The sequence below is a fragment of the Lynx canadensis genome, chromosome F1, assembly GCF_007474595.2.
Source record: "Lynx canadensis isolate LIC74 chromosome F1, mLynCan4.pri.v2, whole genome shotgun sequence".
Classification (NCBI taxonomy): Eukaryota; Metazoa; Chordata; class Mammalia; order Carnivora; family Felidae; genus Lynx; species Lynx canadensis.
In genome coordinates this window covers 10,108,095-10,135,939 of record NC_044319.2, presented here as the reverse complement: position 1 = coordinate 10,135,939, position 27,845 = coordinate 10,108,095, and the positions used below count along the sequence as shown (strand labels likewise).

General features: G+C 42.2%; 1 protein-coding gene across 4 annotated transcripts in view; it reads right to left on the bottom strand.

Annotated features, from left to right (window-relative positions):
* The window catches only part of POU2F1 (POU class 2 homeobox 1), a 185,231-nt gene continuing 157,386 nt past the window's right edge, over positions 1-27,845 (bottom strand). For 3 of the 4 annotated variants that reach the window (XM_030301796.1, XM_030301798.2, XM_030301797.1), the window contains exons 13-16: positions 26,367-26,472; positions 14,398-14,740; positions 13,319-13,407; positions 9,164-9,606 (exon numbers count right to left, since the gene is read on the bottom strand). In XM_030301796.1, coding sequence (XP_030157656.1) covers positions 9,296-9,606; positions 13,319-13,407; positions 14,398-14,740; positions 26,367-26,472 — 849 coding nt within the window. In that variant the 3' untranslated portion in view covers positions 9,164-9,295. Of the gene's footprint in view, positions 9,067-9,163; positions 9,607-13,318; positions 13,408-14,397; positions 14,741-26,366; positions 26,473-27,845 lie in introns of those variants that run through there. The other variant, XM_030301799.1, reaches the window with a different exon arrangement.

Below are 27,845 nucleotides of genomic sequence, written 5' to 3'. Positions count from 1 at the left end.
CTCACTCCTCTAAATGCCAGGACGCCACAGACTGGATTGATGCTGAAGACTTCTCTTTTCTTTGGTTTTTTTGTTTGTTTTGAGTTTATACAATCATTAAGGAATCTTTGGTTTTGGCTGGAAATTTAAAAAAAACAAAACAAAACAAAGAAACCACCCTCCCCTGGCTTATAGCAGCAGTAGTAAGACCTGGCAAAGCTTTCTTTCAACACTGGGGGTGGGAATTGAAGGCTGGGAACTACATTCAAAGAAAAGGTGAAAGGGCTGGGGATGCAGCTTCTAAAGAGCCCGTCGGATACAAGATTGTCAAATAATAATAATATTAATAATAATAAAAACTTAAATATTTGGATTTATTATTATTATTTTTTTGGTCATGACAAAGGAAAAAAAGTGAAATGTGTATGCAGCAGTCAGCTTAAAGGAGCCTTTGGTGTCTTTTTTCCCTTCCACCCAAAGTCCTGAAAATGAGCAGAACCCTGAGGCCGCAGAGGGGGACAGGACGCTCCCACCCCAGCAGGCGGGGGCGGGGAGAGCTGGCCAGCCCCCGGAGACAGGGTGGCAGGGAGAGCGGATGTTGAGAGACCTGCGAAGACCCCCTTGCAACGAAAAGAAACAGAAGATTGCAATTTGCCCTCGGTTTGCAGTAGCTTTTCAGCAGCGACATTCAGAGGCTTTAGGAGGTCCCACCCTAGGCTGCAGGTCCTGTGGTGCTATAGGCCAGAGTTCAACGTTACTTAGAGGAGGGGGGGCGGACTTGGCAACTCTGGAGGGTTGAGAAAGCTACAGCAAGTTACTCAATCACGAGTTAGAAATGAGGTATACGACAGTCCTGGACTTGGGGTGGGCGGAAGCGCCACCCTTACTCACCCAGCCTTTGCTATTACCATAGAGGGAGGAACTCGACCTGCGGTCTGACGCGGCTAACGCGGGAGGCCTCCCTCCCGGGACTGAGTAATGCGCTCAGGCGGACGGGAGAAGCCGGGAGAAGTCCGTCCGCCTCTCCCTCCGTCTCCGGGGGGCCACACCACCGATGCCGCAGAGAGCCCAACGCTGTGACACGCCTGCAAAGTCTTCCGCTCCCCCCCCCCCGCCCGCCCCCAACATATGCAGTTTTAAACACACCCGGGCTGGCATCGGTCCACTCGATTCTTAGAAAAGTTCCGTGCCTTCTGCAGACCTGGGCAGGGCGAGCGCCACAGACGTGGCATCCCCACACGCCTACAGCTACAGCCTTTCCTGACAGAACCCCCTCCGTTTCAGCCTCTGAAAGTGCATCTCCTTTCCTGCTGCATTGTCAGACTCACGGACGGTGGGAGGGGGCCGGGGGCCGGGGGGGGGGCACGGCCCTCCCTCCACGGGGCTCTGTCCTTTTTCACGGTTTCATTCGAAGGAGATTCTAATTTTAAAGAAGCGTTTGGAGGTCTCATTTTTCACACGGCACTGTATCCGGCTGTCTGCCTGCAGACTTTGGGATATAACGTTAGAGAACTCAATGCTGCTGCCAGGTTAAGAAAGAAGCCTTAAAAGCTGCTTTTGTAAGGTTGGGGCTGACTTAAAACAAGGATGAACAAGTAAACAAAGAAAACGCGGGGGAACTTTGCAGCAGACCTCAATGTTTTTTTACAGTAAATTAACTTTCGGGGTCTGACCTTTTTGACAGTGTCCTGGGTCTGAACTAGAAGGTGGTGCCGGGGGGAGGGGGGGGCTGGAGCCCCGTGCCGAGAGGGGGCAGATGCAGCGACACAGAAAGAACCAGACACCGCGCCTGCCCTCCGCGACCCGTGCTCAAAGTGGTGTTCCATCACGCACACCTTGTTTCCCGTAACTTCTGTTTCAAGTGCTCTTATCTTCAATATCCCTATCACCTACTTACAAACCTATCTAGCGCTTTGAAAGGTCACACAATATTAATACCACTTTTATATAATGTCAGAACAATCAGATTATTAATAAAGCTTTCACGAAGTTCTGCAACCTGATCAATTTTTGACGGAATATTAAGAGAGTAATAAATGTCTTTTCCCTCTCTCCCTTTCTGTGTCCCATCAATAATACACCAAGACAATGAACTTCTCAACTCCCTAGAACCCATGTATAAAACCGTTCTGGAACAATACAGCTCCCTGGGAGGATAAAGGAGTTTTGGTTTTCCATGTAATCCTGCTCTTGAAAATGCTTATCCTTTTTAAGTGACAGAACAGAGATAGCACATCTAGGGACCATCTGAACTCAAACAGGCTGTACTGGTTCTATTTATAAGTGTTAGATAAAGGGAAATAAAGAAAAAAAAAAACCCTCTACCCCCATATTTTACGCCGCCCCCCCGCCCCCCGATTTGCCAGCAATTCTAAGAACATCACTGCTACACTGAGCAACTCTATCCGTCTTTACAGAGCCAGCAGAGCGAAACAAAATTCATCTCTTTTCCGAAGCCAGGACAACCAAGACTTCCTTCAAAATGTGGGTAAGGGAGGAGAGAAAAGAGGGGAGAGGAAAAGGAAAGAGACATAGGTACAGCCTTTCCAAATCTCAGCCTTTCACTCCTATTCTCTCTGCCTGTTTTGAAAACGTAAGACTCAACAATGACATAGCAGTGTCTTTGGTACCTAAACCAAATCCCACTCGGGTTCGGTGAGACGGATGGTTTATTTAAAAATAACCTTTCTGGAGGCAGAGTCCATACCTGAACGTGGAGAGCCACGGCAGTCTGTCCCAGAGTACGGGCAGAAAGGGTGCTTTGGTATTTCCTAAGCCAGCATTTCTCATCCACATTCCCACCAGGAACACCGCTCTCCTCAGTCTCACCAACCTGCCAGTCCCCAGAGGTCACGCCTTATCACACGCGAGGCAAGCAGGCTGGCTTTCAACTGCTCGGGTCGGTTTTACTTCTGTTCGCATTTTTGGTCTAGACGGAATTAGCCTTGGCATGAGAAAAGGAAGGAGGGCTTTGCAGTGTTGCCAACATGACAGAGGGTGACAAAAAAGAACCTGTTCCACTTTAGTTTTCCTAGTTGAGGATGCAGCACTTGTCTTTCCTTTCCGAATGAAATGGCGCACGCCTGCTTCGGCCTCCGTTTCTCAACCACACACCCAGATGGATGTCCACACACGCGTCCTTCGCCCAAGCTCTTGCCACACAGAGAGGTAATGAATCCTTAGGAGGGACTGGCAGGGTCTGGGGGCAAGGGTGGCCATAGGAAGGGGCACACATGCCTTAGGGGACCCTGAAGCTAAAGCACCGCCCATGTGTAACCCACACGCTGCAGTGCAGGTGAAACCACGGAGAGGCCGACGAATCCCAAACCCACTGCAGAGATAATCAAGTTTCCTTTGGCAAGACAGATACGAGGAAAAACAAACACACATGAGCAACATTTTCCTTCTAACATAATCAATTTCTCCTCTCCCCACCCCAACCCTCCCTAACCCTATAAATTGTAACCTATAAACAGGATCCCAAATACATACAGCATCAATCGTGTTTATCAACCGTAATAAACATCAGTTCAACTAAATGCTACAGCTAGAATTATTTCCACTATTTATAAAGGTTTTTTTCTTTTTTCTTTTTTTGGTTTTTAGATTAAAACCAGGTCTGTAACAATGCTAAGCTACGCTGAGGTATTTTATGAAGGTGCCAGAAGCTAGCTGTTACCCACCAGCGTTACCCTCACAGATTAAGGTATCACCATTCAAAAAGAAAAGGAAGAGGAGGAGGGGGCTGAAAGGAGCTCCAGATCACAGAATCAAAGTAGGATTCACTCAATTACTGCTATTAGAAAAGGCGGAGAGAAGAAGAGCCAAAACAAGGACCTAAGTGCTTCACGAATGAGGACAATTAGAAGAAAGCAACAGCTCACAAACCGTATGGAAATCTGGGTATAAACTGGACAAATCTGAGAAACACCGCATTCCCTGCCTTCCTGATGAAATCCTCTCGAATTATCTTACTGGAAATCTCCGGGGTGTCCCATTTAATCTCTTTGGATTAACGAAAGAGTGAGGCAGAACAGGGCTGGTATCAGCTTTTAATGATAAAAGCGGTTTATTTACCCTACTCTTGTTCATGCTCACATTTATACCGTGTGCGCCATTATGCCAACCTGCCTAATAGCGGATCTTAGTTATTTTTCTTAAAAGAATGGCAAAGATTCTTTTTCCTTCTCAAAAATGAAGGTAAATGCTAAGAAAGATTTACCATCTTAAAGTGTCATCTTCAAAATGTTTTAAGACTGAAAATGACTTCAAAATGGCCAGGGCTATGATTAGATGAACAGTGTCATACATTAAATGCTTTTTATACGCATATACAAAATGAACTCATCAATGGTTATGATCAAATGAATCCATCAACTGTTGCCCATTTGAATAACTTTAAATTTCAGGTCTTGAGAGCCATTTTCTTGGTAGCATGGATGGTCTTTTAATATTTTCAGCTGCAATACACATGGTTTGGAGAATAAACTTTAAATTCATCAATTTTAGATGCTGAATCGATGGAAAAGAATTTGGCCAACATCTCATCATGAATTGTTGAGGCTCTTCTTCGACTGAAGGTTATCAAACCGTAGACTGACCTCTGGGGTGCCCCTAGGGGGTCTGACCCTGCGGATACTGCCAGCAGGAGGTCTGGGCAGGCGCCACTCCCCACTAGCTCCCCACCAGCTCCCCATCAGCGCTACCCACCAGCCCTGGGGCTCGGTGCACGCGGATGTCTCCCGGCTGGCACTTCTCCCTTTTCTTCCTATCTCAACGGGTTTACTTTTTTCTCGGTGAAGAAAGTTTGGGGAAGATGACATGGGGTGGGAACAACTGTAGACTATGAACTACAAAGAGTTTCTTCTGTACGTTTATTATATACACTGACTGCAATGTTTACTATCAGGGTTTGGAGCTTCAAATATCTACAAATATGATTTCCTATATATGCAAATGTATCCAGCCTTTCCAGCAATTTAAAGAGAACATTTAATGTTAAAGATTGGGCTGACCTTAAATCTTGTGTCAAGAAAATATCTGTGCTTCTGGATAATACAGACAAGATTCCCCCATCTTCCCAAATACATGAGGGATAACAGGGCAAAATAACATAAAAAAGAGGTATAATTGTGCTTTTTTCCCCCCCAACAATGAATGAATTATGTAGAACAAAACAGCATGATCATCTCACAAAAAGTCTTTTAATTAACCTTATTTTCCCTTAAAAAAAAAAAAAAAAAAGAGGATCGTTAACTTCTAATAATGCTACCATGAAGTACAAATAGGTATGGTCCTACACAAAATGAAAGTTGGATTCCTTTGGTTCCGTTGCTTGAGTAATAAGTTGAGTGAATTGGGATGGTATTGGTCTTTCTTATCAGATAAATAAAAGGAAGCGTGTATTGTGTCAGGTAATAGAGGTGAACATTTTTTTTAATTCTAAAAAGCTGCTTATATAATTCAGAAACATTTAAACTAATATATAGCACTCAACTTATTTCTTAAATCAGGAACAATGATATTGTTCCAATAAGAAGCCCTTTTCTAGGTCTTTCTGCTCTGTCCTTCAGATTCACACAGGGTATAAATAAAGTTCATGACCAAACTGCACTGCTTGTGATAAGCAGGATTCAATTACATTCACCACTCCCTGGGGAGGGCCCATTACCATGGGCAAATACAGAAATATAGTATCACTATAAATGCATTCAGAATTAGTCTTTGGTTTAGTATGTATTCACCAAATTCAGGGAGGAAATAAAATCTGCATAAACATGGAGGCCGGGGGGGGGGGGGGGGGGAGAAGAAGAAGAATGTACAATGAGTTCTGATGACCGATCTGGCCCAACCGCTTAGAAATGCAGAAACTACCAAACACCTCTTTTTGGTCAAATGGCCCCCTTCATTTCCAGACTTTCCCATATAAGGTGGTTCAAAGTCAAGTCTGAGTACCTTAGCTTAGGAGATTCACTCAATTCAAAAAGCATTTCTTGAGATGATAACTATAATATAAAGTCAAAAAGGACTCAAGGTTGAGTCATGAAGCCATGTGATCAGCAAAATGTCTAGGGATGGTGGTGGGGAGTGATTTTAAGCTAAATACCTATCAACAAACTGTTTTAGTGTTTCCTGTGTACATGTACAAATGTACCTTTCGTTTTACAACTTGTCTTTAAATAAGAAAACAACGAGAAAATTTTTAAATGTTACCTTTGTCTAAGGATTTCTTTCTTTTAAGCACGGATTTTTATGCTGGTTTAAGGTTTATCCTCATGAAGTGATCCACACACACGCGAAAAGGCAGAATCCCCTTATCCCAGGCTGACTAGAGAACACAGACAGGGCAGAGAATAGAAGCCCATCGTCCTGACATTTAAAGCTTAGTATCTTTAAAACATTAAAGTCCATTGGTGAACCTTGTTTAGGAGCGGGAGCATCTTTTGAACCACACAGGAAAACACACACACAAGCACAGCCTTTCTTTGCTCTTCCTTTTAATCCACTGGGTTTGAGTCTCTTAGGACTCCACACTTCCTTTGGCAGCAGTTTTGGGAAATTAATGCTATAACCTCTATCTGGGACGGTGGGTATCAGCATTTCCCTCCCTGAATCCTTCCTCCTAACTTACCACTCCCAGGGGAGGGACTCATTATAATGGGCAGCTACTATTAGTGATAGCCCTAAAACCATTTGCACAGACTAAAGTTAGAGATGTCAAGTCGGGATACAAGATGAAACTGAACATCAGAGAAGATGGAGAGGAGAAAAATTAGTAACCGACACTGCCATTCTATTTACACACCGAACTAAATACACTAGTTAAAATCAAGTTAATGTCTGCCCAGAGGATATTACAATTAACCAACATAAAAGATTAAAACAAGCAGCAACTTTTATATAAAATAAAGACAAATGAAAAAAGAAATTGTCAGTAGCATCTATCTCCTCAATGTGTCTGAAATGCACGTTATAAACTAGTCCATTAGTACAGCAGCTTGCTAAAAATTGACTTTGGTTCAAGCTTAGTTAAAAAAAGAAAACAAACAAACAAAAAAACGACAACATAAAAAAACACACCACACATACAAAAAAGGTGGATGGACATTATTTGTTAGTTTCCCTGCTTGCAGTTCACTGATTTTGGAGGGATTTTAGGGAAGGTGAACGGTGAGAAGAGGAAATTTAGGTTGATAATTAAATACTCCGTGAGATAAAACGGGAAGACAGAAGCAACAAAAGAAAAATTAACAAAGGGACTAAATCCGTTTCTGGCCATTTAATATTAAGGTGCCTGTCTCCCACTTGGACGATCACACACAAAAATACACGCTGTATCTGTATCACTGCCTTTCCCAACACTGTGAAGAGACAAACACACAGACTCCAAGCTCTCTTGGGGACATAAGCAGAGCAATCAGAACGAAAACGACCTGTCCACTCTCTCTCAGACCCTAGCTCGAAAGGGGGGAAAGTGCAGTCTTGGGCCACTGGAGATAAAAGCAGGCAGCCACAGATACCAAACGGGAACCTGATCTCCAATAAGAGGGGGGGCTCAGACGAGCCGCATCGCAGTGATCCAGTCGTCCGGGAAATGTTTTGGTACAGACAAAACATCATAATAGTACGCTGACACAAAGGGGAATTGAATTTCCAAGTTACCCTCATTCCTCTTCATCTATTTCCATAAACTCTTCCTTTCGACGGGCTCATTTACATCGTCTAGAAACACCCTGAAAACAATTCCGGAAGCTAATCACTTTCTACAGCGTACAGCGAGACGTGTATTGCCGTTCTGACCTACCGAGCTGGAGCATCACTAATAAACCAAGGAGACACTTGAGGTGTGTGCAAAGTTCCTGCTCAAAGTCCTTCAAAGGTTCTAAGACCCCGTGCCCAGCTAGTAAGTGCATTCTCCAGTCAGGGAAGCAAGGAGAGTCTTAAGGTTAGAGGAATTTACACGTCGTCCAGTGAAAAGGAAGTCTGCGGCCACCGGAAAAGGTGGGAGCCTCAGACTCTTCCCATCACACCTCTTTGGGGGATACAGACTCGATGGCAACAGTCTAGGGGAGTTCCTTCAGAACACAACAGAAGGGAGGAGCTTCCCGATTTCAAGAAGTCAATTCGCTCTTTGCCAAGTAAATGAAAGGAAGTTTGAATGAAAAACTTTCACAAAATGGAAACAAACAAACAAACACACCAACAGTAGGAGCATTTCTCAGGAGATAGGGAATCAGGAGAACCACCAAGTCAGGTGTCTGCAGTAGTCTTTGCTCTTCGGAACCAGATCCTGCCCTGTGACACACGCGGCCGTCTCCACGGACAGCAGACGCCGCCCCGGTGCACCGCAGGATCTGGGCCTCAGGGTCATTCAATGATCCGGGGTGAGTGAGAGCTACAGTTCAGCAGGAATTGCTTCCTACACAAAAGTGCTCCGAAGGCACCACCTGATGGGGGAGGGGGCATGTGTGGAGCGGGAGTGTTTGCACACACTGCCATCAGCTTCTGCACCAAGCCTCTTGCATAAGTGGCAAAAGAAAATAATTTTCTAGCACCTCTGTAAGAGTCATCAAGGATAAGGAAACCAGCAAGAACATTCCCCGCAGTTAAGAACGTAAGTCTCCCCTTACCCCCAAACCCTCCCTCCCCACAGTGTGGGAGCTCACTGAAGTAGGATCCAGGAGCAAGAGATAAACATGTCCAAACTATATATATATATAAAAAACAATAACAACAACAACAATAATAATAGAGATACAGTAATACAGGCCTGCCTAAATTGTACCAGTTAAGAAAGGAACCCCCAACACAATTGATACGATTATAAACACCTTGTTATGACTTACTGGCCTGTACAACAGACCCATAAAAATGATTTTTTTTTTTTTAAGAAAAAAAGAAATTTAGACAAACAAGAAATCCCCTTCCTATATCGGAATTGGTAACCCACCTTAACTTGTCATCATGACTGCTGGAAATGATAAGTAGTCCTTTCACTTATGTTTTTGTTTTTGATTTTTTGTTTCTGCTTTTTTTTTTTTTTTTTTAAATTTTTGGTTAGAAAGTTCTCCAATCCATGAAGCAATCCTGAAAAGACAGTGTTTTATTACAAAATTAGGCAAATGTTGTCCTGTCTCCATCCTTTTTTTTTTTTTTTCCTCTGGTAGGCGTTTTTCTCCTTTTCTCCCTTCTCTCCCTTGCTTGCTGTTGAAACATGGCAAGAGGAAGCCAATCACATTGTTCAGTCTCAGCCTGGCTGGCAGGCCACTCGCGCGGCAGGTGGCAAAGGCTGGTGGCAGGCCCCGCGCGGCCCCGCTCACTGTGCCTTGGAGGCGGTGGTGGTGGTGGAGGCGGCCCCGCTGGCAGAGGCCACCGTGAAGAGAGAGTTCTGGATGGACTCGGCGGACGCGGAGGTGGCGTGGAGGCTGGCTACAGGCCCAGAGTTCCCTGCGGAGGCTGCGGCGGCGGAGACCAAGCTCACTGGGTTGCTGGTGAGCAGAGAGAGGTTCTGAGGGTTCAGGAACAGGGGGGCAGTCACGATGTTGGGGGCTCCTCCCGCATTGGCAAATACCAGGTTCCCAGTCGCATCCAGTGACGTTATTGGAAGAGAGCCACCAGAAGCGAGAGCTACAGACAAAACCCCCCCCAAACGGGCAGAAAAGAGAATGTTAAAACCATTCTAGAGAAGCCAAGTAACACATCAAGGGTGCTGAGGCTTCCTACAGCCCAGGTGGGAACGGTGCAGCCCTTAATTGACTTGTGTTCTTCACATACAGCCATCCTGTCACCAAATGAAGTTTCCTTATGATTTTGAAAGCACCTAAATAGGCTGAAATACTAACTAATTTAACGAGCACAAGCAGGACAGGTGAGAGGGGAGAGTTAAGAACTGTCTCGTGAATCAGAGCTACGCTGCCATCTCAGAACCTCAACTCTGTTCCATCTTCCTACAAGTATTTTTAAATCTGGTGGTTTTGTTTTTAATGAAGATTGCCGATTGTAACCCTCTTCCATTCAAAAGACAAACTAGCTACGGTGATGGGGGCATTAAAATATAATTAGCTTTTATCAAACTAACTGGCATTACTGATAAATTTGAGCATTTTGGGACGATGGACAAGATAAAAACCACCTTTCTAAAATGACCTTAGTTCTAAAATAATTACATATTACCAAATACGGTGTAAGGTGAAGTTAATTTTTCACTTGCTGAGGCATCACATTTGATTCCTAGGACTTCTACAAAGGAGAATGAGGAGGGCAGTAGAGATGTATGGACGCGGTGGCCTCAGGGGGTTATCTAAGGTTGGGACTTGCTTTCATGCATGAGAATTGCTCTTTTAATGCTGTTCCATTATAGCACCCGGATTACTCTTCCACAGAAGGCATTAATGAACTTTACTTTTAAATAACTGGCACTCTCATTTAGTATCTTTTTCTGTTATCTGGCAACCCTTCCAATATCCTCCCACCCATATAACTACATTTTCACATGTAGGTTTGAGGGGGTTTCTAATGGCATTATTTGGTTGATATCTGGGGCACCCAGTTGGCATAGTCGGAAGAGCATATGACTTTTGATCTTGGGGTTGTGAGTTAGAGCCCCACTTTGGGTGTAGACATTACTTAATAAATATTTTTTAAATTGTGGGGGGGCGGGCACCTGAGTGGCTCAGTGGGTTGAGCACCCAACTCTTGATTTCAGCTCAGGTCATGATCCCAGGGTCATGTGATAGAGCCCCAACGTCGGGCTCCGAGCTGGGCACAGAGCCTGCTTAAGATTCTCTCTCTCTGTCTCTCTCTGTCCCTCTCCCCTGCTCACACTCTCTCTAAAATAAAAAAAGAAAATAAGAAAAAGTAAAATTCCAATAAATCTAGATTAAAAACTTTTGGCTGATTTCATATATAACGAAAGCTAGAGGGACTGACTTGGACATGATCATACAAAGCACAGATCGGTGAGATTTGGTGCAGCTTTAAGTTTTCTGAGATTCTAGGTTCAGGGGCATAGAAGAGTTCTAGATATTCCCAGACAGTACTTGTTCTATACTCAGCTGTGCCCTGGGGAAGGCATTTGCCTTTGTAGCATCACTAAAGCCCAGAGGTTTCCTCATGTAAGAGCAAAAGTGATTTATCACAAATCTCATGCCAAAAAGAAATCCTGGTATACCAAAAGGTTTACAGCTCTAACCATCAATTTTACATATGATTTCATCAAGGAGAAAGTCAATATAATGTAAGGTAATCATTCTAATGATATATTAGAAGAAAGCATTCTAATATATATAGAAAGAGTACTTAGAAATATATATTTAGAAGAAATATGTATTCACTCATCTGAATGACCAAATTGGTATTTCTCAGATATATCTGGTCTACATCCACAGTTCCTGAAAACACTTCAGAGCCAAAACCATGAAACGGGTCTTGATACCAGTGAAGGTGACTTTTGGATGCCACCCAAGGGCGGGGATGGGTCGCCCCTAGGACCAACCATGTGATCTGAGGGTTGGAACTTTTTTTTTTTTTTTTTTAATTTTTTTTTCAACGTTTATTTATTTTTGGGACAGAGAGAGACAGAGCATGAACGGGGGAGGGGCAGAGGGAGAGGGAGACACAGAATCGGAAACAGGCTCCAGGCTTCGAGCCATCAGCCCAGAGCCCGACGCGGGGCTCGAACTCAGACCGCGAGATCGTGACCTGGCTGAAGTCGGACGCTTAACCGACTGCGCCACCCAGGCGCCCCTGAGGGTTGGAACTTTTAGTCCCACCCCCAACCTCACACGATGGGAGGGGAACATGGAGTTTGATTCAGCCAACGGCCAATGACTTCTTAGTCAATCATGACTGTGTCATGAAGCTTCCGTAAAAACCCAGGGGGACAGCTTTTGGGTCTTGTCTGGAGAGCCTCCACTCTTGGAGAACCAGAATACTTCTATGTGCCACTGAGCCAGACCTCAAACTCCACTGAGGACAGAAACTCCTCTGTTTGGGACCTCATCCTATGTATCTCTTTATCTGGCTGTTGATTTGCATACTTTATCATACCCTTTAATAAACTGGTAAATGTGTTTCCCTGAGTTCTGTGAGCTGCTCTAGCCAAGTAACAGAATCGATCTAAGGAAAAGGTTGTTGGAACCGCCAATCTGTAGCTGGTCAGAAGCATAGGTAATAATAGCCTGGGCTTACCACTGGTGTCTGAAGGGGAGGGAGGAATGGTTTTGTTGGACTGAACCCTTACCCTGTGGAATCTGATGCTATCTCTAGGTAGACAGTGTCAGAGTTAAGTTAAAGTCTCAGATACCCTGCTGGTCTGCAAGGCTTGCTTGGTGTTGCGGGGCACGTTGAAACTGGGTCCAGGAAACCCAGAAGTATAATCTAATCTAAGTCATGTCTTAGGTTTGTCTGTAACTCATATTCTCTATAGTATACTGCAGAGATATCATCCATGAAACACTAATCTTAACTGAGGTTGGCTAAGAGCATATTTTTGGCCCCAAGAGCTCTCATTTAAGTATGAACCATTCAAATTTTAAGACACACACACACACACACACACACACACACACACACACACACACACACTTTCTCTCTCTCTCTCTCTTTGATTTATATAGTGATGTCTCAAATTGTTTTCCTGAGTCACGTAACATAGCATCTTAGCATATAAAGCTCAGAAGCTAAATAAGGCAAACCCTTCACATACGGAATGAATGGATTTAGACCCATTTTAGACTGGATAGCATGCGAAGGCCAAAAGAGACCCAATGGGCTTGGAAAAGAGACAATCCAAGAGAATATACATTCTGAACTGATGGGGATATACAAAGGGCAGAACCTAACAATTAAAAGTACTCTTGAAGTCTATATAATGTGCTCCAAGGTTAATCCTTATAGGACCTCCTCCTATGTGGCTCTCATATGTGGGGGTGGGGCTGGGGACTGGGGAATTTATCTTGGTGGTGTTTACCTGGGGATGGGTCTTGGATGACTACTTAGATATATTTACCAGGGGAAAATTCTGCCTTATGTGAATAAGATAAATATCAGCATAACAATTCCTGTTATTTTGTTTGTTTTTTTGTAATATTCCAAACTAAGCATATTTCCGGTTCTTACAAATTAACACCTATACTTCTTGTAGAAAGTAGAAGGACTTGTAGAAGTCCTTTTTTTCACAAGGACATTTTCTTGGTCCTCAAGTTAGCGTGATCAATTCAACCACCTTTCCCCATCACCTTTACCTCTAGCAAAGCAAACGTCCCTCATTAAAAACAAACAAACAAACAAACAAACAAACAAACCCAAAGGTCTAAGTAGGGGGAAAAATTCTACTGACCTTGAATAGTTGCCAGTGTACTGTTGCTCATGAGAGCCGGGCTGAGAGCACCGCCCAGGGTCCCTGGATTGAGACTGAGTAAGGCACCTCTGAAAGTCCAAAAGAGCAGTCACTTTGTTACAATGTAGGCACATCTGTCATTTTGACAATACACCCAAAGGAATAAGAAAAAGGAACATGCAGCTGGGGAAGTACATGGAAATCTCTGTTATTCTCCTTCTGAGAATAAGCTTTGGTTACTGCCTTCTTTGATGCTTACTTGTACAAAGCGAAACGAGGATATGATCCACACAAAACCTAAAACCTGCAGAGTCATGCTGACTTTTCTTCAAATTACCTCATTCTTGGGGTGCCTGGCTGGCTCAGTCGGTTAAGCGCCCGACTTCGGCTCAGGTCATGATCTCATGGTTTGTGAGTTTGAGCCCCACGTCCGGCTCTGTGCTGACAGCTCAGGGCCTGGAGCCTGCTTCAGATTCTGTGTCTCCCTCTCTCTCTCTGCCCCTCCCCTGCTCACGTCCTGTCTGTCTCTCTCTCTCAAAAATAAATACACATTAAAAAAAATTAAAAACAAAAAATGAATTACCTCATTCTTTCTTTCCCCCAAAAACAAAACAAAAAGATGCCAGAGAAAGGCACATATTGAAAAAGGAATCCTTCCTGTTCGATCATATAAAAAACTGGGGATCTTATGACTCTGCATCTTGTCCGTGTTTGAAAATCAGAAAGCAGACAGTTGAGAGAGCTTAGGTGGAGAATGCAGAAGAGTGAGCCAGGAACTGTGGGCTTCCGTCCGGGCCCCACCGCTCGGGCACATCGGCTCTAGTGGCCTGGTTTCCGTGTCCTCACCTGGAAATGACGGTAGGATGGCCGCCCTCCCCGAGCGTTAAGAAAGCGGAGTCCGGCCGCAGGAAGGCCCTTGCACCCCCCAGAGCCTCCCACTCCAAAGAGCTGATGGCTCTAAAGAGGGTTTCTCTTGCTTTATGCATTTCCGATGGAGACGGTCTCCCCTACGAGCGACTCCGGGGGGCACTGACTTCTAGCGGTCTCTCGGGGGTGACCGAGGTGCGAACGCTCCTTACCCAGCTGCGAACTGCGAGGGCGCCATCAGGCCTGGGCTCAGTCCCGCGGCGGCGGCCATGGCGGCGAGACTGGCGTTGGCCGGCAGCTGCGCGGCCCCTTGGAGGGCAGCGGCCGCCGCCGTTTGCAACCCTGACGCCGTCACCATCACCTGGCTGGTGCCGAGAGGAGAGGACAGGGTGGAGGTGGTCTGCGTTGTGCTGGTCTCGCTGGCGCCGGATGCCTCGGAGGCGGAGGCCGAGGCGGACGGGGAGGGGCTCAGCGAGGGGGACGTGACTGCGGAGGAAGCTGGCGGCGCGGTGGAGATCACGGTGGCAGTGTTGTTGGAGGTGCTGTCTGTGGTGCCTGCAGAGAGAACCAGAGGAGAAAGTGCCCTTCGGTGGCTGCTTCTGGAAGAACGGTGCTCTGGACGCAACTGCGAACAAGCTAATCTCCCATCCAGGAACCTCTGTGTCCTTCTTTATTAACCTCGTTTTGCGTCTCTATGGAAACTAACCACAAAAACAAACACTTTAGAACCAAAACCACGGACCCCGGTTTAAGAGGCAAGAGCAATAAAGCGGCCATGAAAGAAACAGAGAACACAGATTTCCATGTCCAATTTCTTATTCAGAACATGAAGAATCACAGCAGCTCTGACTATGGAATACAACTGGTCTGGGGAAGAAACATATGAGCAAAAAAGCTACTTGTATAGAGTTGTCTCTATAGAAAAATCAAAACTGTGGCACCTGGGTAGCTCAGTCGGTTAAGCAACCGACTTCGGCTCAGGTCATGATCTCGTGGTTCGTGGGTTCGAGCCCCGCATTGGGCTCTATGCTGACAGCTCAAAGCTTGGAGCTTGCTTCGGATTCTGTGTCCCCCTCCCTCTGCCCCTCCCCAACTTGTGTTCTGTCTCTCTCTCTCTCTCTCTCTCTCAAAAATAAATGAACATTAAACAATTAAAAGAAAAAAAGAAAAATCAAAACAACACAATGAAGGCAAGAAGAACTAAAAGTTACATATTCTTCTAAGTGTCAATAATAACATGTGAAAATAGTATGAAAATAACTAAGAGCCTATGCCTAGATGCTTTCTTTGCACCGAAAAATCTAAGTAGTTATTCTGTAACAAAAACCAGCTCTCCAAAAGCCTATTGTGGTAAATATTTTCTTATTCATGAAACAATAACATACAAATATATTATGAATCTCATAAAAGCATGAAAAATGAAGCTCTAGGAAACTGTTAGTTGAGAGACCTTAAAAAATCAAGATGCCAAATTTCTTTTTGTTATAAGGAGAACAACAAACATTTGTATACAAACGACTGATTGACATTACAAATATCATCACTGAAACACACTCACTGGAATTACTTAATCAATGCTGTCCAACAGAAACACAACAAATATGTAATTTAAAACTTTCTAGGGGTCCAACTGAAAATATCAGGAAGAAATAGGTTAAATTATTTTCAATATTATATTCCATTTAACCCAATATATCCACAAATATTATCATTTTAACATGAAACCAGTATCAAGAAAGTACTGATGTTTCTTCATACTAAGTCTTTGAAAATGGTGTGTATTTTATACTTATAACACATCTCAATTTGAACTAGCTACACTTTATGTGCTTAAAAGCCACAGGTGGCTAGGGCCTGCCGTATTGGGTAGCACAAGTCTGAAATACGTCTAGAAGTCAGGCTTGTTGAGTCACAAAGGCAAGTGTGATGAAAAGAATGTTAAGTCTCTTTGCCTAAAGTAGAAATGACTCACAAGGCAGTCACAGGATAGAAAACCTTCCACAAAGTAGAAGATGCCAGCCGTCCCCAGTGAGCTGTAATTCTGATGCTATTTAGAGAGGCAAGGGAGAACAGGCCCTTTTATTTCAGTTATCAGCAATGCCACATATCACAAACACAGGCTGCCTACACTAGCTGGAACTTAATTTACTGAAACTTACTATGTTCTAGTAGATAACCAACCATATATATGTATAAAGCAGGACCTAAGTGGTATTTTCTCAGGATAGAGGACTCAAAAAGCATCTATAAATTTTCAGGATAATACTTCTGTAAGGTATAAAAGACTTGATACATTATAGAAGAACCAGACCAATCAAAACAAATATTTCAAACCATTGGAACAAAGATCTTAATGTAAAAGGTAACTTTTTGGTGATAAAATACATCATTAAGCTCAAGAAGACTCTTAAAAAATTCAGTTTGGCCCTTCTAAAAGACTATTTTCAAGCCTTCTTCTGGTTGATACTAAGAACACCTAGAATTCAACTCTTTTCTCATTTTAACTCTAAGGAAATGTTGCTTTCACACATCACAGAACTGGGAGGAAATTAGACCTCTCTATTTCAGTATTGACTCTACTCTTCCCACCCCCTATACTACTGCACAAAAGTGTTACATGGTCTCAGTGAATCCGGTAAACATATCTTTCTCATTGCTAATCAAAAGGGGAGCATTTACTCCTCTTTCTGCCTTTCTCAAAAATATATACCATTCCTCCTTTATTGCTGCCGTCCCTAAGTACAACTACGTCTATGCGGATAATCATGGTTCTGTTATTTTCGCAGTTCTAAGTCTATCTGATCACTCTATCACTGAGCCTCTGATGCAGTGCTGGGTCCTACGTTGGGCAGAGTCACACTTTGACACCTGTAACAGATTCTATTTAGAAAGGTAAATGTCTTCTCTCCTTTCTCTTCTACTACTAAGACATTTCAGTGTACTTTCAATCTTTTCTTGCCCAACGTCTCACCTTATCTACCCTGATTTTAACTATGGACACTACCTCCCTTTCAAAGTTCAGAAGCTGAAACCCTCCGTTTCCAGAAGACCCTTTATCTCGAGGTCAAAGGCTTAAAACAGGCCTTCCTCACTCTCCACTGCCACTTTCAGGCAGGTCATTCAGTGTCACTCTCCTGAAATCCCATGTTATACACGGAAAGTCCCAGTCAATGTCAGCAGCAAAGTTAACCTGGGCTGGAAGATGACTCCAGATAGTGCAGTGCAGGGCCTGCTTGGGATTCTCTCTCTTCCCTCTCTGCCCCACCCAGCTTGCTCTCTCTTACAAAATAAAGAAATAAACTTAAAAAAAAAATCTAAAAATCTTCATAAAGACACTGCCGCCCTGTTTTCCAAAGTGGCTGTATGATTGTACATTCCCACCAGCAATGGATGAGGTTTCCAGTTTCTCCACATCCTTGCGAGCACTGGTGATTTCTGGGTTTTCTGATGATAGCCATTGAATGAGTACAAAACAGTATGGTTTTAATTTGCATTTCTCTAATGAGTAAAAATGTTGAGCATCTTTTTTTTTTTTTTTTTTTAAATTTTTTTTTTCAACGTTTATTTATTTTTTTGGGACAGAGAGAGACAGAGCATGAACGGGGGAGGGGCAGAGAGAGGGAGACACAGAATCGGAAACAGGCTCCAGGCTCCGAGCCATCGGCCCAGAGCCCGACGCGGGGCTCGAACTCACAGACCGCGAGATCGTGACCTGGCTGAAGTCGGACGCTTAACCGACTGCGCCACCCAGGCGCCCCTTGAGCATCTTTTCATGTGCTCGTTAGTCATTTCTATATGTTCTTTGGCATAATATACATTAACATCTTTTGCCCTTTTACAAAATGAGGTTGTTTATATTTTTAATACTAATTGTAAGAGTTATTCATATGCTCTAGATGCTTCTTTATCAGATACAAGATTTGCAAATGTTTTCTCCAAGTCTGTGGCTTGACTTTTCATTTTCTGAAAACATCTCTCAAAGTACAGAAGATTTTGCTTTTGATAAATTCCAATTTATCATTTGCTTTTCTTCTATGAATTGTGTTTTTGGTGCTATATCTACAAACTCTTTGCCCTGTATCTACAAACTTACGCCAAAGTCATAAAGATTTTCTCCTGTTTTCTGGAAGTTTTATTTCTTACATTTAGGCCTTTGATCCCCTCTACTTAATTTCTGTGCATGGTGTTGGGAAGGATCTAAATTCATCTTCATGAATATGGATATCCAATTGTCTCAGAACCATTTGGTGAAGAGTATCTTTTCGCTACTGAACTGCTTTGGTACCTTTGTCAAAAGTCAACAGAATATAAATTTAAAGGTTTGTTTCCGGCCCCTCAATTCTGTTCTGTTAATCTACTGTTTGCCCTTATGCTAGCAGCATCCAGGCTTTATTGCACAGCTTTGCAGTAAGCTCTGAAATCAGGTATTTAAGTCCTCCAACTCCATTCTTTTTCAAATTTGTTTTGACTATTCTGGGTCCCTTCCATATATACTTCAGACAATGAGTTTATCAATTACTGCAAAAAAAATTACTAGAATTCTGACTACAATTATATTGGATCTACAGATCAATTTAGAGAATACTGTCATCTTTTTTTTTAATACTGTCAATTTTTTAAAGTTCTTTATTTATTTATTTAGAGAGAGTGAGTGAGCACGTGCACAAGCGAGCGGGGTAGGGGCAGAGAGACACGAAGAGAGATGATCCCAAGCAGGCTCAGCGCTGTCAGCACAGAGCCCAATCTGGGGCTCGAACTCACAAACCATGAGATCATGACCTGAGCCGAAGCCAAGAGTCAGATGCTTAATCGACTGAGCCACCCAGGTGACGCTAGAGAATACTGTCATTTTAAAAATACTGAGTCTTGGTGCACCTAGGTGGCTCAATAGATTTCTTGATTTCTCTTGATTGCAGCTCAGGTCACGACCTCACAGTTCATGAGCTCGAACCCAATGTTGGGATTCTCTCTCCCCCTCTCTCTGCTCCTTCCCAGCTCAGATGCTCTCTCTCTCCAAAAAAAAAAAAACCCCAAAAAACCAACTAAACCAAAAACACAACCAAACAAAACCAAACAAAACACACACACACACACACACACACACACACACAGAAAAACAAAAAACAAAACAATCTTCCAAACCATGAAGCTGGAGCATCTCCGTTTATTTAGACTTTATTTATTTTATTTATTTATTTATTTATTTATTTATTTATTTATTTATTTATTTATTTTTATTTTTATTTTTGGGACAGAGAGAGACAGAGCATGAACGGGGGAGGGCCAGAGAGAGAGGGAGACACAGAATCGGAAACAGGCTCCAGGCTCTGAGCCATCAGCCCAGAGCCCGACGCGGGGCTCGAACTCACGGACCGCGAGATCGTGACCTGGCTGAAGTCGGACGCTTAACCGACTGCGCCACCCAGGCGCCCCATTTAGACTTTATTTAATTTCTCTCAGCAAATTGCAGTTCTCACTGTATAAGTCTTACACTTCTTTTGTTAGATTTATTCCCAAGTAGTTTATTCTTCTTGAAGCTACTATGAATAAAATTATTTCTGTAATATCATTTTTGGTCCATTCACTGATAGAATATACAAATGCAACTGATTTTTGTAGATTGATCTTGTATTCTGCAACAACACTCAATTCATTTCTTTGTCCTAAATAAAAATCCCTTGGGATTTTTACATACACAGAACAATGCAAATAAAGACAGTTTAACTTCTCTCCTTTCAAACTGAATGTTTTTAATTTTTTCCCCCTTGTTAAGCTGGCTATGATGTCTAGCATCATGTTAAATGGAAGTCGGCAAGAGCTTGGTTTGTTCTTGATATTAGGGGGAAAAGCATTCAGTCTTTCACCATTAAGTATGGTGTTAGCTGTAGGATTTTAATGTTCTTTTCCAGGTGAGGAAGTTCCTTTCTATTCCAGGTTTTTATCATGAACTGGTTGTTGGATTCTGTCAAATGCTTTTTTCATATCCACTGAGATGACAGTGTGGATTTGGCCCTTTCTCCTGTTGCTATGGTATACTGTATTATTTAATGTGCACTTATTATTAAACCAACCTTACATTCCCGGGCTAAATCCCCCTTGATGGTGGTGTATGATCTTTTCTGTATGTTACTGGATTTGATTTGCCAAAATTTGCTGAGTGTTTTTGTGTATATTTTCATAAGGAATATATAGGTTTATAATTTTGTGTGGTCTCTCTGCCCAGCTTTAGTATCAAGGTAATACTGGTTTTCTACAGTGAGTTGTGTTTCCTCTATCTTCTGGAAGAGATGGCTGAAGATTAACTTCTTTAAGTATCTGATAGAATTCGCTGCTAAAGCCATCTGGACCTAGTCTTTTTTTCTGGGGAAATCTTTATATTAATGATTCATTTACATTGCTGGCTTAAGTCTATTTAAGTTTTCTCCCTTTTTTTGAGTCAGTTTTGATAATTTGTGTCTTTCTCAGAATTTGTCCATTTCATCTAAATTGCCTTACTTTTTGGGGGCATAAGGTTGTTCATAGTATTCTAGTATGCCACATAATAGACCAATTCCATTCCTAAACACATACACAAGAGAACTGGAAACAAGTCCACATAACACCCTGTACACAAATGCTCACAGCAGCAGGTATTCAAAATGGCCCCAAACTGAAAGCAACTCAAATGTCCATCAAGTCATAGATGATAAACAAAATGATGCTATATCATACGGCCATAGAAAGGAATGAAGTCCCGATACAATCTACAACATGGATGAACCTTGAAGAATGTTGTATTAAATGGAAAAAGCCAGACACAGAAGGCCATATATTATGTGATTCTATTTGTATGAAATGCCCCAAACAGGCACAACCACAGACAGAGTAGAGCAACCAGAAGGAGGGTGAGGGGTAAATGAGGACGGACTGCTAATGGGTGTGGGGCAGCATATGGTTCATTATGAAATCCTGTTTTGGAAAAAAACAATTGGGGCAGAGCGTGTTTAGTTGAGATTATTAAAGGCTGTTCTGTTGAATTTTTGCAAGGCTTTGATACACATCAGAACACAATCTTTCTGGAGTAGCACAGTCATGATCATTCTTAGATCTATTCTAGAAACGTTTACCAGGGAGCTTCAATGTGCCAAGCACTATGCTAAATACTGGAAAATAAGAATGTGTCAATCAGACAAGATTTCTCTTAGAAGACGGTAGAGTGAGGATATGGTTTTTTTCGCTTCGTTCCTAAAATCCTATCCCAGATGATGGTTAAAGAAAAGGGAGTAAGAACTCTGGGGACAGGTATCAGAAAACTTGAGATTTTGAGAGATTTGCAGAAATGAGAAAGAGGTTGGGATTAGGTGGTAGGGAAACCAACTAGAGTCCGGAAGGACACAGGAGAAGACTATGACAGAGGTGAGAGTTATTCACCTCAACAGAGCCCTGAGATTCCAAGCTCACTTGTCAGAGAAAGAGAATCACAAGAGAAGGGAATGACATTATTCTGAAGAGAAATTACTGTATAGTCCTGACTTTTGAAATCAATGATTGATAATATGCTATTATCTCATGTACTTAAAAAAAAAAATCCACAAGGATGAGAGGAACAACACTAATGTTGAAAACAAGCGAAACAAACGGAATTTCAAATGAATAATGTAACTACACTGAAGACGCTATATAAAAAGACCTAATCGAAATAACTTCTGAGCACAGTATTCGGACTACATACCTTCAGGTTAAAGACAAGAACTCTAAACAAACATGGAACTCCAATTAGTAGGCCTTTTCTGTTCAGAAACATGGGCTAGCAATTTTGAAACCACTGTGTTTTCACTACAGGTTTGAGCAGTTCACGATCTTGTTAAATAACAAGAGCCAGGTTTCTCATGGTCACTGATAAGGGAGTTAACATATGGAAAAAGGTAAGGAAGGCAACTAATAAATGTAGAAGAAATCACACAGTTATTTGAGAATCGTAACAGATCCGTGCAAAAATCATCAATGGACACTAGTGGACAAAGGTTTGAGAAAAAAACAGGGTATCTGTACAGTCTCAAACCCCTCATTTACTATGAGGAATAAAATAATAACTATGCAATGGAGAACCCTGACCTATACCACCTTAATAAAATTATCAAAGTTAATACCAGCAGTAGTAGGATCAATAAACAACATGTGTGTTCATATCATGCACAAAGGAGAACTCAATATCACTTCTGTGGTATTCTCGCCCAAAGTGCATAATCTGAATCTAATCAGGAGGAAATGTGAGACAAAACATCTACAAAGTAAACAGCTACGCTCTTCAAAACAATCAATGTACTAAAGTACTACGAAGGCCGCATATTGTCCCCAGTTTAATAAGACTAAAGAAACACAGTAACTGAATGCAATGCACGATTTAAGATTTTCTCGTGCTAGGGGCACCTGGGTGGCTCAGTCGGTTAAGTGTCCGACTTCATCTCGGGTCATAACCTCTCGGTTTGTGGCTTCGAGCCCCGCGTCGGGCTCTGTGCCGACAGCTCGGAGCCTGGAGCGTGCTCCAGCTTCTGTGTCTCCCTCTCTCTCCGCCCCTCCCCACTCACACTCTGTCTCTCTCTCTCAAAAAATAAACAAACATTAAAAAAACAAAGATCTTCTTGTGTTTTAAGAGACATTACTGGCACAACTGGGAAAATATGAATGTGAGTTGTTTACTAGATATTAGTGCTGACTCAATGTTAATTTCCTGATTTTTGGTAACTGTATTCTGGTTATATATGGTAATTTATTTTTTTAGATAATACACAATGAAGTAGTTACAGGTAAAGCAGCATGTCCACAACTTGCTCTTAAAGCAGTTCAGAAAAACACATACACAGAAAGAGAAACAGCAAAAGGAAAGAAAAAGCAAATACAGTAAGATTTTCACATTTGGAGAATCTAAGGGAAGAGATTTGGTATTTGTCTGAACTATTCTTGCAACTTTTCTGTACCTCTGAAATTACCTAAAAATAAAGAACTTAAGAAAACTGTGTTGTACAAAGGTCCTCATTATAGCATTACTTATAAGTGAAAACTTCATTCCTTTAATAATTACTGGGTAGCTTACATTCTAGATGGTATGCTAGATAGGAAGAATACAATATCGAACAAGAAAGATAAGTTCTGTGGCTGGGAGACTGAGGGGTTTCTTGGGATGCAATATTTGTGGGACTCAAATGGAAAAGCTGGTCATTGTAGGGAGAACTTAACCATCATAGCATTACATGGAAATGTTTACGAAATTCTGGTAGAACCATTCAATACAATAAGGGCAAATCAAAAGTAGAAATGTAGGGGCACCTGGGTGGCTCAGTCAGGTAAGCATCCAACTCTTGATTTCCGCTCAGGTCATGATCCCACGGTTCGTGGGTTTGAGCCCCACATCAGGCTCTGCACTGGAGCCTGCTTGGGATTCTTTCTCTCCCTCTCTCTCTCTCTCTCTCTCTCTCTGCCCCTCCCCCACTTACACTGTCTCTGTCTCTCAAAATAAATAAACATCAAAAAAAAGAAAAAAAAAGATTATAAAAAAAGGTAGAAATGTAAAAAACTGTAACAGGGATAACACTTAACTGTAAGATGAGAAGTAAAAAAAAAAAAGCAGGACACATTAAACACTATTAGAATTGCCCATATATATAAAAAAATGTTTTAAAGGCAGGATAAAAATAGTTCATTGTGACCGTTTTGCCTATTTGAGTTTCTTATAACGTTCCAACTTTTTAAGAACTGAAGAAAAAACTCACTCCAAAAAAAGTTACCAACATTTCAGAAAATAGTTATAATTAAATCCACATAAATGGGCTGAGTAACCGAGTTTAGGAAAGTATGACTGGCCAGCTAGGATCATCAAAAACTGACAGAAAAGTTTTAGCTAGATTGAGTCTGTGTATCTCCTAAAAATTACCTTCCGTTTTAGATTTTTTGCAACATTTTTAGGAAATCTGCAAAGCTACTTGTTCTTAATGCTTGGACTATTAGGAATTTTTCTGCAAAAGATGGTTACCTTTAGACCTAACGTAACAGGACTTACAATTTGTTGGGAAGGTGAACAGATGACGGCAGTCAGGGTGGATGGTGGGTTCCTCAGATGCAGGAGTTTCGTGTTCCTGATGCCCAACACAACAGCAATCAATCACCACCAGCTGGCTTAAGCCGAAGTGCTGAATACTATGTACTCTCAAACATGGGTTCTTAGCTTGCAACCTCTACTCCTACGGCATCCAAAAATGGCTTTTGTGAGGTGGGGACTGATGGGGGTTGTCATTTATGAACATCCTTAGTATTTTACTAAAACTTGTGGGTGTGTCTCTTTTGTGAGGGGAAAAGTTTAAAGCTTTCATCAAACTTTCAAAGAGCTCTAAGACCCAAAAGAGGTCAAGAAGTACTACTCTAAATAAATAAAGTTATGAGATTTCCTAGTAACTTAGAAACTTAATAACTGTATAAAGCCATTCAGTTAGATCACAGAGCCAAAGAAGTGTTATAACAAACTCAAAACATGGGTGAAGAAAATCAAATTCCCCAACTCTAGGTTAAATTCAAGCTTGACTGTGAAATACCACAAATCCATTCGATGATTTACTAGCACATAGTCAGCCTGGTGAATAATTATAGGATGCCTTATGCATCATATATCACTAAAAAACTTATTTTATTATTTTTTTGGTGTCTACTCATTTTTTTGAGACAGAGACAGAGAGAAAGTGGGGGAGGGGCAGAGAGAGAGGGAGACACAGAATCCGAAGCAGGCTCCAGGCTCTGAGCTGTCAGCACACAGCCCCACACAGGGCTCGAAGCCACAAACTATGAAATCATGACCCGAGCGAAGTTGGACACTTAACCGACTGAGCCACCCAGGTGCCCCTAAAAAACTTCTGATGACAACACTAAGTTGTTTTATTGTTTTTTAAAGTTTTTACTTATTTATTTTGAGAGGCAGAGACTGTGAGGGCAGGGGAGGGGAAGAGAGAGGGAAAGAGAGAATCCCAAGCAGGCTCTACGCTGTCAGTGCAGAGCCCAACACGGGGCTTGATCTCACAAACTGTGAGATCATGACCTGAGCTGAAATCAAGAGCCAGACACTTACCCAACTAAGCTACTCAGGTGCACCAACACTAAGTTATTTTATTTTATTTATTTAAAATAAAACTTTTTTTAAAAGTTAAAAAGTTTTTTTTTTAATTAAAACTTTTTTTAAAGTTTTTTTTTTTTTTTTAATGTTTGTTTATTTTTGAAGGAGAGAGAGCGTGAGCGGGGGAGGGGCAGAGAGAGAGGGAGACACAGAACCTGAAGCAGGCTCCAGGCTCTGGGCCGTCAGCACAGAGCCCGACGCGGGGCTCGGACCCACAAGCCGTGAGATCATGACCTGAGCCCAAGTCGGACGCCCAACCCACTGAGCCACCCGGGCGCCCCTAAGTTATTTTAAATGTACTTGGGAAATGTGTTTTTTAAAGGAGGCCAAAGGAAAAAGGTTTATTCATTTTATAACGAATGCATCAGGCACCAAACTAGGCACTGAGATCGCAAAAAGAATATTCAGATCTTTTGAGAAGTGCAAAATCTATTGAGAAAGACAGAAGTACAAAAAGTACAATCAGGTGGGAATGAAGAGTTTCCTGGGCAGGCTAAAGAGTATTTCCAGAAAGAACTGAACTGAAGCACTTTCACTGCTTTCAGAAAGAAGTGCAGGCTGGGGTAGCGTTGTAGGCTGTGGGGATATTTACAAAAGGATGGATGGAACCTTCCCGTGTGTTGAGGATGAAAGGGACAAAAGACCAGTGGAAGATAAGATCCCGACTGGAAATAACCTTCGATGAACTGATGATCAATCTGGATGCTTTCCTGAATACAAAAAGCTGTAGCCACTGCAAGGAAGTTTTTAAGGAGAGGAGTTACTTGGGAAAAAGTTGGGAGTTTTGAAAGATAACTCCGGGAGCAATGTGGAAGATAAGAGTAATGTGGGAAAGAACAGAACAGACAAGAAAACCTTTATGTGAGAGAATTCTTTCTGACGAAATTAATTATGCCTGTTTCTGGAGTTCAGGTTTTCGGACGGGGCCTTTCAAAAAAAAGTTGCAGTCAGAGCCCTAATTCACAATTTAGTTCACAGTTCTCAGAGAGACCTGTCACGGGCCCACCATGTGTCCAACAGCTGCTCAGCCAGGAGGCTGCTTACCTGTGACAGACAGGCTCGTGACCGCAGCGCTGCTTAGTGGGAGGACCGGGTTGACAGTGAGGGTCGTGGCCGCACTGCTAGTCACAAGGCTTGGCGTGGTTGCCACCTAGAGGCCAGAAGTGAAAATATGCAAAAGCAGTTAAAAAAATCAAAACTACAAATCCACACCAAAGATGTATTTTGCCTATAAAAATGTTCACATTTCAGATACAACATGATTAAAAAGGCCTAAGAGGAAATAATTTTATAATCATTTTTTGATCTTAGAATTGAGAAAACAGACCTACGTGTGAAGGTGGCTATTAGAAGATGGTTTTTCACTGATACTAGAAATGGCTCTGCCCAGGGTTTTAAAAGAAATAATAAAAAAAATTCCTTAATTCCAATAATGTGGAGTCAGATATACTACAGGCAAGGAAGGAATACTATGCTATTTATCAACTTAATCTACACAGGAAAACTATTCAACAGGATCAGGGAATCAGGGGTTCTTAGATTTCTTTTTCTTTTCTGACCCTGTGGGGACAAGACTGTCTTGTTTTTGTTTCTTAATGAAATGATAGCATGGAAAGAAGGTGAAGCAAAAATTTTAAAAACTGACAGTTTCTTTTTGAAATAACAAAGTATTTCCACAGTTTTGTAAGAAATACTGTCTGTCTTCCTTTTTAGTTTATTTGTATAAACCCCAAACACAAAATCCTCACCTACATAAAACAGAACTGTATCTAGTGCCTGAGAAGCTGTCATAACTGCGGTCTTATGAACTTCATGACGAAAGCCCTGCTAATCAACAATCACAACCTTCACTTCACAGCTCCGTGGGCACTCTTAATGGTGAAGTTAGTTTAAAAAGCATCCCCGGATAGAATGACATTCAAATGAAATAAGACACATTAACAAGGAAAGCTCAGAAATGCAAACTCCACAATCTTTCCAGCTCTGGAATTTCTGGTTGGAAGTGTGGACTCACATTTGCGGTCGTCCTTAAGCTCAAGGGAGTTGCAGGAGTAGGGAATGCCCCCTCAGCCTAGAATACTGTTCTAGAGCAATCGGCGGAAGTTACTCAATGAGCTTATCAGTGAAAGGCCTACATGTCTGAGGGTGAAGACAGGAGACGGTTGTTTTAATACAAGTTCAGAGCTAATCATTATCTCGGAATTTGCTGTGACTTAGTCATGTAACTTTAATAATACGGGCTTTAAAACCCAATGTGAATAAGAAGCAACTAAAGATTTTTTTTTTTTAAGCTAACTGGAGTCAGCAGCAAATTTGCTCCCACAGTTGCAGAGTAACCTATAAACCACACTAGAGAAGAGAATAATGGAGCCACCATGAAATAGGAAAGAATTAAAATTGTTCACTTTAAGAAAGAAAGATCAGGAAGTTAGTTCTTGGCTTAACGACGGACACGAGACTGAATTACCTTGGCGACATTTAAAATACAAGTTTATACATACTTAGCATGAATACATATACACA